This window comes from Epinephelus fuscoguttatus, linkage group LG11, assembly GCF_011397635.1.
Source record: "Epinephelus fuscoguttatus linkage group LG11, E.fuscoguttatus.final_Chr_v1".
NCBI lineage: Eukaryota > Metazoa > Chordata > Actinopteri > Perciformes > Serranidae > Epinephelus > Epinephelus fuscoguttatus.
Genome location: NC_064762.1, coordinates 44363086 through 44377348, shown reverse-complemented (window position 1 = coordinate 44377348; position 14263 = coordinate 44363086). Strand labels below are relative to the sequence as shown.

At 41.6% G+C, this 14263-nt stretch overlaps 1 protein-coding gene across 27 annotated transcripts in view; it reads right to left on the bottom strand.

The window, feature by feature from the left end:
- Window positions 1-6373: 6373 nt before the first annotated feature.
- The window catches only part of LOC125897346 (uncharacterized), a 177269-nt gene continuing 169379 nt past the window's right edge, over window positions 6374-14263 (bottom strand). For all 27 annotated transcript variants that reach the window (XM_049590601.1, XM_049590602.1, XM_049590624.1 and 24 more), the window contains 6 exons: window positions 12058-12225; window positions 10535-11935; window positions 10390-10431; window positions 8786-8851; window positions 6835-6901; window positions 6374-6746 (listed from right to left, as the gene is read on the bottom strand). In XM_049590601.1, coding sequence (XP_049446558.1) covers window positions 6676-6746; window positions 6835-6901; window positions 8786-8851; window positions 10390-10431; window positions 10535-11935; window positions 12058-12225 — 1815 coding nt within the window. In that variant the 3' untranslated portion in view covers window positions 6374-6675. The remainder of the gene's footprint in view (window positions 6747-6834; window positions 6902-8785; window positions 8852-10389; window positions 10432-10534; window positions 11936-12057; window positions 12226-14263) is intronic.

Genomic DNA, 14263 nt, shown 5'->3' with positions numbered 1-14263 from the left:
TTGAGCTTTGACTCTCAGTCAGCCTGGCTACAGTGCTGAAAAGAAACCTGGGGTTGTTCTTATTGTCTTCTATTAGAGCTGAGTAATAGTTTGCTCTGGCATTGCGGAGGGCCCTCTGAGACGTTTTGAGACTGTCTGTCCAGATTAAACGAGATTCTTCCAGTTTGGTTAATCGCCAATTCCTTTCAAATTTTCGCGATATTTGTTTTAACTTATGGGTTTGACAGTTATACCAAGGAGCGAACTTTCTTTGCTTTTTTAACTTCTTTTTAAGAGGAGCTACAGAGTTGAGCGTTGTTCGTAGCGAGCCTACGGTGCTATCAACAAAATGATCAATTCGGGAGAGGTTAAAGTCGGCACGGGAAACCTCTGTTACTGAAGGTATTGGTATTGAATTTAACGACAAAGTAATCTTTTCCTTAAGTTTTATGACAGCACTATCTGATAAACATCTAGTATAGTAACTGTTGCTGAGTGGCGTGTAATCGAGTAAAAGAAATCAAAAGTAATCAGATAATGATCAGATAGCGAGGATTCTGTGGAAAGACTTTAGGTTATCAATTTCAATTCCATACCTCAGAACTAGATCGAGGGTATGGTTAAAACAATGAGTGGGTTCATGTACACACTGACTGAAGCCAAGGGAGTCTAATAATGAGATAAACGCTGTAGCCAGGAGTCATTATCAACGCCGACATGAATGTTAAAATCGCCTACAATTATAACTTTATCTGATTTAAGAACTAAACTGTATAAAAAATCTGAGTATTCAGATAAAAATTCAGAATACGGGCCAGGAGCACGGTACACTGTAACAAATAAAAGTGGCTGGTTTTCCAGGTCGGATGTAAAAGACTAAGAACGAGGCTTTCAAATGAATTATAATCTAGTTTAGGTTTAGGACTGATTAACAGGCTAGAGTTAAAATGGCTGCAACTCTCCTCGGCCGCTGCCTCGAGGAATGTGGGTATTATTATGACTGGGAGGAGTGGACTCATTTAGACTGACATATTCATCTTGACACAGCCAGGTTTCAGTGAGACTGAGTAAATCAATATGATTATCTGATATTAATTCGTTTACTAACACTGCTTTAGACGATAGAGACCTGATATTCAACAGTCCGCATTTAATTCTCCTGTTTTGTCTTTCTGTCACAGAAGAGGTTTTAATTTTTATGAGGTTGTTATGCACAACTCCTCTTTGTTTAATTTTAGATTTAGATAATTTAGGTGGTCGGGGGACAGACACCGTTTGTATAAAACTATTAAAACTATGGCTGGGTAACTGAACTAGAAGCTCAGAGAGGCATTTAGGACTGCGTCTCCGAGTCCTGGTCTCAACTCTGGGTTGTCAGGGATTTAAATTACTAATAAAGTTTGCCAGGTTCCTAGAAATGAGAGCAGCTCCATCCAAAGTGGGATGAATGCCGTCTCACCTAATAAGACAAGGTATTCACCAGAAAGTTTGCCAATTATTAACAAAACCCACATCATTTGCTGGACACCACCTGGACAGCCAGCGGTTAAATGATGACATGCGGCTAAACATGTCATCACTGGTCAGATTTGGGAGGGGTCCAGAGAAAACTACGGAGTCCGACATCGCTTTTTGCGTATTCACACACGAAGCAATATTAATTTTAGTGACCTCCGATTGGCGTAACGGGTGTCATTGCCGCCGACGTGAATAACAATCTTACTGAATCTACGCTTTAGCTTTAGCCAGCAGCTTTAAATTTGATTCAATGTCGCCCGCTCTGGCCCCAGGGATACATTTGACTATGGCCGCTGGTGTTGCTAACTTCACGCTTTCTCAGAATAGAGCTGCCAATAACCAGAGTTTTATCCTCAGCGGGTGTGTCGCTGAGTGGGGAAAAGCGTTGGAAACGTGAACGGGCTGGTGGTGAGCCGTGGGCTTCGGCTTGAGCTGTGCTTCTGGCGGACGTGACCCAACCTCCCGGCTGAACGGGAGTTACCGGAGGACAGTTAGCAGAGGCTAAGGCTATGCTATGTGGCTCCGCACCGGCTACAGGGGACTGGCTAACTACAGCAGCTGCTGAATGGTTTTCCATGGTGCGGAGCCGCGCTTCTAATTCACTAAGCCTCGCCTCCAACGCAGCAAATAAGCTACACTTGTTACAATTACCACTGTCGCTAAAGGAGGCAGAGGCATAACTGAACATTTGACACACCGGGCAAGAAAGAGCAGGAGAGGGAGAAGCCATGGCTAAAAGCTAATGTAGCTAACAAGGCTAAGAGCGTGCAAACAACAGCTAAGAGATTAGCGAGAAAATCGTAGAAAGGAGGAGAGCTATAGGTGCTTAAACAGAACCAGTGTGGGTTATGACTTGAAGTAGACGTAAAAGCAGCGTTAAAGCAACTGAGGTGAGAAAGCAGGCAAGTGGAATTCACCAGAGCAGTACAGAGACGCTGTCACAGAAACAGCGGAAATGACACAACTCGCTTACCGCAATACGTCAGCACGTGAAAATGTGGCCTAAATGTGAAACCAAGTGTCTGATCTGTTCTGTACGACATCTATTGCACGTCTGTCCGTCCTTGAAGAGGGATCCCCCCTCAGTTGCTCTTCCTGAGGTTTCTACCGTTTTTTTCCCCGTTAAAGGGTTTTTTTGGGGGGAGTTTTTCCTTATCCGCTGTGAGGGTCATAAGGACAGAGGGATGTCGTATGCTGTAAAGCCCTGTGAGGGAAACTGTGATTTGTGATATTGGGCTTTATAAATAAAATTGATTGATTGATTGATTGATCAGGAAGTTTCACAGAGACAGCACAATTAATGTCATTCCAATACAACCAATCTAGCTGTAACCTATCCTTTTCCTGTCCTGTATTACATCAGATGTCCTCATAATCACGGTCAGTGTGAGAAATAGGAATCATGTGCTGTGCAGTGCAGACATGTGACGTCAGCATGTGTGTGTGTGTGTGTGTGTGTGTGTGTGTGTGAGAGCTGCAGCAAAACAGAGGGAGGGAGATCCATCTTCAACTCGATCACACACAAACAGTCCCTCAGTGTGTTGAAAAAAAACCCCAGAACTTTCCTTCATTTCATTCACTCTCCTCCTGAGCTGAATGGTGTCAGGTGTACAAATCAAAACAATTCCCAACACACACATGAGATCTCGTCCCATCAGATTGATAGGGCATTTGTCAGAATACAAAAATGAGTGTCAGGATCAAAACAATTCAGTGGAGCAGTGTATTTTTCAATAATCGCTATTCCTGCAACCCCAACTGTTTTCTGATATCTCCCACTCAGTTTAGGTTTAGCCTTCAGATGAAAACCACAACGTCTTACGACTGATTCTGTGGCCCCGGAATCCACCAAGAAAGAGAGTTCCACACCTTTAACTGACAGTGTGTATTGAGGCCTCCTTTTTGTATGCCAAATCAGCCAGCATATTGCTATGCTCACTCTCTCTCTGTTTAGATTCAAGGTGCAGAATCGAGCTTGTCAGAAACAAGCTCATACTCTGTATCAGTCATGATGTGCGTGTTGTGTGTTTCTGTATTTGTGTTAGTGTCAGTGTTCTCACGTGTCTGAAGCATTGGTTGGTTTTCCAGGTCAGTGTCGTCACCAGATTTGTCCGTCCTCGTGCTCTCACCACATAGTCAATCTGACTCATCTGCCCCATCTTTTTTCTTGTTGTTTCCCCCTTTACGGCAATTTCTTGCCCAGTGTCTCTTTCTGCCGCACTTGAGACAACGGTCATTGTCTTTTTCCCCTTCTTTTGATTTTCCTCAAGTTCAGTTAGTTCACCATACTGCATCACTGCTTGTCTCAGGCGGTATAGACAAGCAGAGACAGTCTCATCTGCATCCTGCTTAACCGCCACCACTTTTCCCCAGTCCAAATGAACAAGGAACTCTGTTTTCAATCTTGTCATCAGCTGAATGTCTCTGTCTCTATAAGCATCACTGATTCAGAGAGGCCAGCTGCTCCCTCTGGTTCGTGGTGTTCAACATACGGTGGAGGCCGTACAGGTGGAGCCGAGTCAAGGTCCGAATCCAGCTTCGAACACTGCGCCCAGAAACCTTTGGGGCCCTGCCTATGCTTGGCTTCCCTCATCCAACTATTAAAAGCTGACCAATCTGCCTGGAACTTGACTTTACCTCCAAACTTCTCTTCTACACCCTTTCTTTCTAAGTCTCACCTCTAAATCCTCGAGCTGTTTTTACGCTTAGGCTGCCTGTTGTCGGGAAACAGCACTTATTGACCCACAGATCTAATTGAGCCACACTCTCCTTTCCATAATTAATCTCCATAAATCGCACGTTGGGAGCGCCATAATCAGGCTCAATTTTCCCCTTTGAGGTTGTGCTCTGTCCAGATCCCATTGTAATCAAACTCTGTTTTCTTAGTAATATTAGAAGTAAGTCAACTTTGTGGAAGCAAAAATCAGTCACAAAAAATGTGCAAACTTATCACTTTAAAGGGAAAAAAAATGTTTCTACCTTTACCCTAAATTGCGCATGACTTACACAAAGGAAATAAAGAAAAACACGCTTCACTCACTCTGTCTGTTCCACTTTGATACCAAGTGTCTCTACTTCTCCTTCTCACCACCTTTTCTTCTGCCTTTAATGGCTGAAATAATGTTCGGTTATGTTAGGTTCCTAACCTACGTTACTTTAGGTCCCTGACCTAAATCGAGCTTACCACTTTTCCGGCACTCAGTTTCCCAGAAACAGTGCCTGGCACGTCTGCCGACCGATTTCAATAGGTGGAAAAGACTTGTCCTGCGCAGTCCTCAAAACTCACCAGAAAAGACAGCGAGGTGTTGACAGCCACCAAGTTTGCTGGACCCCAACGGTGAAGGGAATCCCGGTTTTCCAGACATCAGGCCCTCTTCTCAACCTTCCTTTGTGGGGGAGTTTGAGGTGGTAAGAGCCTCAGCTCTTGCTGTGCGCACAGTCTTCACACCTTCAGTCCAGAATTCCAGAATCCACTCACAGATGAGGTCCCTTCGTGGTCGCCAATTTTGTAGTGGCAAAACTACTATTTAATGAACAGTTCAAAGAAAAAGTCTTCACACGTCGGCTGTCTTTCTTGAGTTTTAATAAGCATATATGAATGGAGACACTCAAACATACAACCGCATGAACAGTCAGTCAGTCAGTCAGTCAGTCCGTGAGTGCCTAGCAAGTCCTCTCGCCCTGCTATCTTTATAGTTCCCATAACACATGCACATCAAAAGTCAAAATATGTGGCACCTTGACATTCCTAAAACACAACATCTCTTGAGACTAACAAGGACACTTGTTGTCCTCCCTGGCTCGTGACCTTGGTGTCTCTCACTGCTGTCACAGGAGGGGTTAAATGAGCGACACACATCATTAGGTTAGAAGTTCAGTTTCATCAAAACAAGTAACCTTCTACAACAGGTGTGTGCCTGACTCCACCTGCAGGTGGATCACTGACTTCCTGTCTGACAGGAGACAGCACGTGAAGCTGGGGAAACATGTTTCTGACACCCGCACTAACAACATCGGATCCCCCCAAGGCTGTGTTCTTTCTCCTCTGCTCTTCTCCCTGTACACCGACAGCTGCACCTCCAGTCATCAGTCCATCAAGCTCCTGAAGCTCGCGGACGACACCACCCTCTTTGGACTAATCTGTGACGGGGATAAATCTGCCCACAGGTGGAAGATTGACCAGCTGGTGACCTGGTGCAGGCTGAACAACCTGGAGCTCAATGCTCTTAAGACAGTGGAGATGGTTGTAGACTTCAGGAAGAACCCAGCCCCACCCACCCCCATCACCATGTTTGATTCCCCAGTTGACACTGTGGAGTCATTCTGCTTCCTGGGGACCACCATCACCCAGGAACTCAAGTGGGAACTGAACTACAGGCCCCTTACAAAGAAAGCACATCAAAGGACGTGCTTCCTGCAACAGCTGAAGAAGTTCAACCTGCCAAAGACAATGATGGTGCACTTCTTCACTGCCATCATTGAGTCCATCCTCACCTCCTCCAATTATTTATAGTATTTCCCTTTTATACTTATGCTTATAAATTCTCTATGTTTTTATATATTTTATATTCTTTGTTATGCACCAATACACCAAACCAAATTCCTTGTATGTGAAAACCTACTTGGCAATAAAACCGATTCTGATTCTGATTCTAATCATGAGAAACCTAGAAAATAGTTGATGAGGTTCCCTACTTGAGAGTACGTGAAAATATCAAATTATCATCACACATCAATTTATGACTCATTGATTCAGAGTGATTCGGGATTAACTATGCATTGCTTTTTAACTGTTCCTCCCTCTGGCTTTGTGCATGTCACTTGTTAACAGGTGCACTAGACTTCACACATTAAAATAAGCAGCATGACGCAACTGTTTCAAATACCATTTCACAGTTTTATTCACCACATTGTGTCACTGAACTTTACATTTCGGATAAGTCATACCTGCTAGAGCTTCCCATCACAGAAATAACATCACTATCCAAACATCTTCTAATGCTCTTTGGGGCCACACTATTTTATTCTGACCAGTCTTATTGCACCAGCTTTAACAGTATCACCCTAGTGAAGTTAATGCTTTTAAGTTTCTGGTTATGTACTGAGAAATTGTACAATAAAAGGTAGATCTTTTGATTCAGTAATGAAATTAATTTTATGTGTACAGTTTGCGTTGATTCAGATATTGATGAATGACTCTGATGCACCAGTACTGCTTGAGTTAGCAGCTTCTGACACGCGGTAGATATCTGAAAGACAAATAACAAATTGTTTGTTTTGTATAATTGTATGTTGATATATGTAAATGGGGAAAAAATAAATTTGAAAACGACATACATCGTCTTCCACGCAGTCGACTTATCCAGCTTAGTCCACTGACAGAAGAAATGCCAGTACTTGTACTCTGGTAGAAAAAAAAAATGCGTAAAAGTTATTGCATTCTGTAGATTTATCCATAGGTAGGATACATCAGGGTCAAAACGTGCAAGAGTTTATGCAATAGTTTTTGATATATATATATATATATATAGATATAGATATATATAGATATATATATATATATATATGTATACATATACATATATATATATATATATATATATATATATATACAGTACAGGCCAAAAGTTTGGACACACCTTCTCATTCAATGCGTTTTCTTTATTTTCGTGACTATTTACATTGTAGATTCTCACTGAAGGCATCAAAACTATGAATGAACACATGTGGAGTTATGTACTTAACAAAAAAAGGTGAAATAACTGAAAACGTTTTATATTCTAGTTTCTTCAAAATAGCCACCCTTTGCTCTGATTACTGCTTTGCACACTCTTGGCATTCTCTCGATGAGCTTCAAGAGGTAGTCACCTGAAATGGTTTTCCAACAGTCTTGAAGGAGTTCCCAGAGGTGTTTAGCACTTGGTGGCCCCTTTGCCTTCACTCTGCGGTCCAGCTCACCCCAAACCATCTGGATTGGGTTCAGGTCCGGTGACTGTGGAGGCCAGGTCATCTGCCGCAGCACTCCATCACTCTCCTTCTTGGTCAAATAGCCCTTACACAGCCTGGAGGTGTGTTTGGGGTCACTGTCCTGTTGAAAAATAAATGATCGTCCAACTAAACGCAAACCGGATGGGATGGCATGTCGCTGCAGGATGCTGTGGTAGCCATGCTGGTTCAGTGTGCCTTCAATTTTGAATAAATCCCCAACAGTGTCACCAGCAAAACACCCCCACACCATCACACCTCCTCCTCCATGCTTCACAGTGGGAACCAGGCATGTGGAATCCATCCGCTCACCTTTTCTGCGTCTCACAAAGACACGGCGGTTGGAACCAAAGATCTCAAATTTGGACTCATCAGACCAAAGCACAGATTTCCACTGGTCTAATGTCCATTCCTTGTGTTTCTTGGCCCAAACAAATCTCTTCTGCTTGTTGCCTCTCCTTAGCAGTGGTTTCCTAGCAGCTATTTGACCATGAAGGCCTGATTCGATCAGTCTCCTCTTAACAGTTGTTCTAGAGATGGGTCTGCTGCTAGAACTCTGTGTGGCATTCATCTGGTCTCTGATCTGAGCTGCTGTTAACTTGCGATTTCTGAGGCTGGTGACTCGGATGAACTTATCCTCAGAAGCAGAGGTGACTCTTGGTCTTCCTTTCCTGGGTCGGTCCTCATGTGTGCCAGTTTCGTTGTAGCGCTTGATGGTTTTTGCGACTCCACTTGGGGACACATTTAAAGTTTTTGCAATTTTCCGGACTGACTGACCTTCATTTCTTAAAGTAATGATGGCCACTCGTTTATCTTTAGTTAGCTGATTGGTTCTTGCCATAATATGAATTTTAACAGTTGTCCAATAGGGCTGTCGGCTGTGTATTAACCTGACTTTTGCACAACACAACTGATGGTCCCAACCCCATTGATAAAGCAAGAAATTCCACTAATTAACCCTGATAAGGCACACCTGTGAAGTGGAAACCATTTCAGGTGACTACCTCTTGAAGCTCATCGAGAGAATGCCAAGAGTGTGCAAAGCAGTAATCAGAGCAAAGGGTGGCTATTTTGAAGAAACTAGAATATAAAACATGTTTTCAGTTATTTCACCTTTTTTTGTTAAGTACATAACTCCACATGTGTTCATTCATAGTTTTGATGCCTTCAGTGAGAATCTACAATGTAAATAGTCATGAAAATAAAGAAAACGCATTGAATGAGAAGGTGTGTCCAAACTTTTGGCCTGTACTGTATATATATATATATATATATATATATATATATATATATATGAACTTACTCTTGTTGGGTTAGAGCCAGAGCCTGTGCTTGATGTAGGTAACTTTCTTGAGAGGATAGAACGGATCTACAGGCACAATTAAATTCATGTCAGTATCAAAATCAATAGTGTCCAAATGCCCTGCAACATCAATACTCTAAAATAATAGTTTGACATTTCAGGGAATTATTGTTATTTAATGAGTTTTAGAGGTGATAGTAGGCAGATATTCTTTGTAATGTTTAGACAGAGCCAGGCTACTTCCTCCCAGTCTAGCTAGGCAAAACAAATTGCCTCCTGTCTCTAGCTTCACACCAAGCGCTCAAAAATCTGTGTGGCAGTGGGGGAAAGTATGTCAGTATATTTTCTCAGGAACTGTACTGTCCAGTGTGTAGTATTTAGTGGGATATAATAGCAGGAATTGAATATAATATAATATGTATATTTTCTTTCATTTGTAATTAACCTAAAGTAAAAATTTTGTGTTTTTGTTACCTTACAATGAGCCATTTATATCTACAAAGGGAGCGGGTCCTCATCCACAGAGATCACCATTTTGCACCGTCATGTTTTTACAGAACAGAACAGATAAGCCAAACACTGACTATAGATAGGGATACCATAGTTAGCAACCTCTTCGTGACAAGAGTGTAAAAAGATACATTAATTTATTAAAATGTATTTATTTATTTAACATGGTTTAAATCACCTAGGGTCTCATTTAGAAACATTGTGTACGCACAAAACAAGGCCTGAAAGAGGCATACGCCAGATGGTGAGGGGGAAGGCTGATTGCAAAAACTGTAAAAAAAAAAAAAATTGATGGCACACACAATTTTTGGCTTTTGTCTGTATGTACATTTGTAGTATGGATCCTATGCACTGTTTTATAAATGACACCCCTGGTCCATATGTTGGAAGAGGAATAGACCTTGCAGAATTCAGCTTCCAGTGAAAACCTCCTAAACAATAAACACTGAAGGAATTCTACACAGGGAAAGTTCAAGCTGGTTACAGCCTTCGATCCTCACCACTAAATGCCACTAAATCCCCCTAAATCTTACACACTGCAATTTAGAGGTATTTGTGTTTGACTTGAGTATTTACATTTTGTGCTGCATAATACTTTGACTCCACTACATTAGTGAGGGAAATATTGTACTTCTTTATTTTTTTCTTTATGACTATATTTGATAATTACTCTTTACTTTGCAGATTACATACAACACCTGTGAAAATACAATGGATTGCTATAGGATAAAAAGCAGAAAAATGTCCTCCACATCATCCAACTTCAACAGTAAAAAACCTGCTAAAACATTATTGCATCATGAAATGGAACCATGTAATATACGATAACAAAACATTGACCATAGGCAATACTTTTTTTCATACTTTAAGTACATTTTGATGGTAATACTTTTGTAGTACTTTCATTTGAAAAGATATTCATATTCAAGATATTAAGTTGCAATGGAGTATTTTTACATTATGGTATTAAATAAAGGATTTAAATACTTCCCCAACCACCACACAGTATTGTATTTGGTTTCCCATCTAGCTCTCCTCAAAGCAAAGAAGTGCGTCTCCCAAAATGTCAAACTATTTCTTTGAAGTCATCTTACCTTTGAGTCAAACAGTGTCCCAAATACTAAAATAAAGAAACCCTGTGAAAAGAATGACATTGTGCACATTTCTTTATAATTTGAATGACAAACAGAAAATATTTGTATAGATAAATACTGTCATGTTTCAATGGATGCAAAATACCTGTAGTGAATTGAAGAATGCAAAGGCAATATGGATTCCTCTATCTGTTGGTGATATCATGGTTCCCACTCCCAAAGACCAGGTCAGTCCAAATAAAGGAGTCAAAATGACCACACACCTTATAATGACCACCATTGTATGCTTTTCATCTGTTTGAGCAGCCTCTCCAACACCCCTTCTCAACATTTTGAACAAGACCACAATTACAATTAAAATGTTGATGAAAACTATAGTCAAGGCAGGTATCACCATGGCCAGCAGGGCCATGGACTCGAACCAGTTTAGCCAACAAGCCTGGTCTCTCCTGATGTATTCATTGTTTGGTGCCGTGACAGCAACAGTAATAACAGCTATCATCAGAGGGCACCCGTAGCCTAAAGTGAAGCCAATGGCCATCATGGTTGACTTGGACATGTGGGAGAAAACCATGACCGTCCGGTAAAAGAGCAGAAGGCCTGACACAAGCATCCAAAAGAAAAGCGCAAGGAAGAAAAAGTGCATAAAAAATGTTGCCGTGCTGCATGGTCCAACTGAAACTGTATAGTCCTCCTTTGGGTTTTCAAGGGGGTTCTTAGCAATTGAGGCAGCAATGATGAAACAGATGTCAGCAATCAACAGGGACAGGGCAGTGTTAATGATGGAAACATGGCGCATGAAGGCAGTGCTATTTCTGGTAATGGCTTTCCAAACATATCCTTCAATAATGAGACATACAACTAAGCTTGCCAGAGATATCCCAACTCCAACATAAGTGATTATATCCAAGGCTAGTATCAGGTCTTGAGGGATGTCTGTTGCCATCAGAATTGAGAAGGAGGTGAGGTGGTTACAGCTGCAGGTTACGGTGTTGTTTATGTCGGAAACAAACGTACAACCCTTATCATCCCAAGCACCCAGTTTATCAAAGAGTGTAAAGTTCCAGAAGACGCACTGTGGGTATAGTGAAAGGGAACTGTTTAGCTTGTCATAGCTCAACGTAACATTCCTAATTGTTTCATTTATTTGGACCAGCACCACAGCAGCATTGATGGCATTAGCAGTGACTGTGTCGTTACTGGTGGTGTTGAAGAGGCTGACTTCAAAGCTGGAGTTTCGTGGTGGCATAACATTGTAAAGGGTGGAGAAGGTGATAGTAGTGATAGAGACATTGAACAAGTTGGTATCTGGAATGTCTATGAGGATGCTGTTGTTCAGATCAGCCCTGAAGGAGTTATTAAATGTGGTTCTGTTGAGCAGGATCCGTTCAGTTGCAAAGTCAAACTCACCGACCAACCCATTAGAGAGGGACTCGAGTGAAGCCAATAATTCTGAGCTTGCATTGCGAGTTTGATTTGCATTCAGAACTGCCCAGGATTCTCTTGAATCATCACCAATGATGACATCAACTGTTTCAAGTATATTCTGCAGATAAAGAGATATTTCACTGTAATGAAACAACCTTATCATAAAGTCAAAAAGTACATTTGTTGACGTTACACCCATAACCGTTACCAAGAGGCCACAGATGGGAGGGTTTAACCAACCTCTATGACAGGCCGAGTGACTTCCTCAGTGGAAACAGTTGCAATGTTTTGTATGATGTCAACAATAGCTGATATGGTTGCAGATGAATTTGCAACTTCTGTTTTTTCTTCTCTGACAGTGGCACTTAGATTCACCACAAAGACTGGTACTTCATCCACAACCAAATCCTAAAACAATGAAACATTAACAACACAAAAATATGTTACTACATTTTTGTGTGAGATTTAAAAGTATTTGTGACAAATGCAGAGATGTTTCTTTCTGGCCACTAGAAACTGGTACAGACAACAGCTGTGCACTATTTAAGACACAACAATAGAGGGCAGACTAAAATAATGTGCTGCTGTTATGCTGGTTTCAGACAACACAATATCAGCTTGAATATAGCCCAACGCAGCCATCCTACAGGATCCACTCCGATCATAAGTGACAGTTGGTGTTGTGTGCATTAATCATTTGCTTTATCCTGTGTAATACATCAAAGAAGATGACAACCAATGCCATGTCTGAGACCCCTCATTACTTTTATGAGAAAGTCTAGCATATTTGAGTTATTTTTGTCATCCACAACTATTCCCATTACAGCCATCACTTTGACCAATAGGAACACAGAGTGATCTGCTACAGCATCACAGCCTTTTAGATATTTCCTCTAGGGACGTTACCACAACAGAGTGAAAAATGAAAAATGCTGGCATGAAACAGCAGAGACACTTCAGCAAGTCAGTCAGTACTGCCATTGCATCAAGCTTGCAAACAGTGTTTTTTTTCTTCATAATGAAGAAAGATATAAAGGAATAAAATTCACAAATAATGGTGGGGCTTTTATTTACTACAACTGCAGAGGGTACCAGCTTCATTTGAAAAATATTATATTAGACATAAGACTTTATGGATTTATTTATAGACACAGGCTTTTATCTCTCATTACCTCTGTATTTTTCAATTTTTATCTGTAATCCACTCCTGTTTGCCCCATTAGATTTAATGCATTACACACATCATTTCAAACTCAACATGTCCAACATATCCATTTAGAAATGAAAGCCCTCTATTTCATTTCAGTGGACAGAATTCCTTCAAGTTATAAAAAAAGGCTTTTATAGTGAAACATTTGCAGGAACTTGTGATGGAGGGACAATTTTCATAGCATACTTCAAATGTAGCTCCTCCCATCTGGTGGCACTTTTTTACATTATAACTGTTGGGATTCACAGGACCACAGATGATTTATTATTTGGTAAAATCATCACGGGACAATTTAAAGGCTTTTTTCTCTGCATGCTCTTTGTCTTCAAACAAAGAGGGCTATGCGACACCCTTCTCCACAGGAGATCTCACCTCACACCTCAGTAAGACTCAAGTCCCAAAACTTGATTGATCGAGACCTTTTACAGTGACATGTGACTCTGTGATGTCACAGGCATCTGTACAAGATCTGCTCCCTTCCACAGAACTTTCTCTTCTTGCTCCAGCTGCTGAAGCAGCTGCACACCGCTCTCCGGCTGGGCTTGGAACAGCCCTGAGGCCCAAACCCTTGCTCCAGAGGCCCAGACCACTAAAGGAAGAGCAATTGATCACAGACTCTCTGACCTGAAACAGAAAGGTAGAGTTACAAACACAAGGTTTGCAACTGGCTTTCCAGCAACAAGGAACTAAGTGAGTTAGCACCCAGCGTCTAACTCTGCAAGGACCCCGAGCGACCAGCTTCCTCAGATCAGAACCTTTGGAACAAAGGACCCAACAAAGACTGCAGCTGAAACCACACCTTCCCAGCCTTCCTTTGCCGGCTATCTCCCATCTACTCAAGGATCGGTAACGTAACAACTGGGCATAGCTTATCACAGCTTTACAGGCTAAGCGAAGCTGTTTGACTTGTTGTATTTGATTTGATGCTGTTCATTGAGTTATTGTTGTGATTGTTGGCAGTTAGGTCATTGATTAGTTGGCTTCGCCAAAGCTAAGTGTTTAGTTTGCTAATACTGTTCATAAACAGATTCTTGCACACAACTAAACAATCTCTGCACTAATCCAGACCATTTGCAACACACATCCCATTGACATAGACTCATTAACAAACAGGCTTTCAACAGAGCTACACCCAAACAGGCATTTCAAAGTTCCCGCTTCTTTTCCTTTGTCTTTGTCCTGACCACACAGTCAGACAAACACCTCCCCCGAAACTGAAGCAGCCTTGATTCGGCC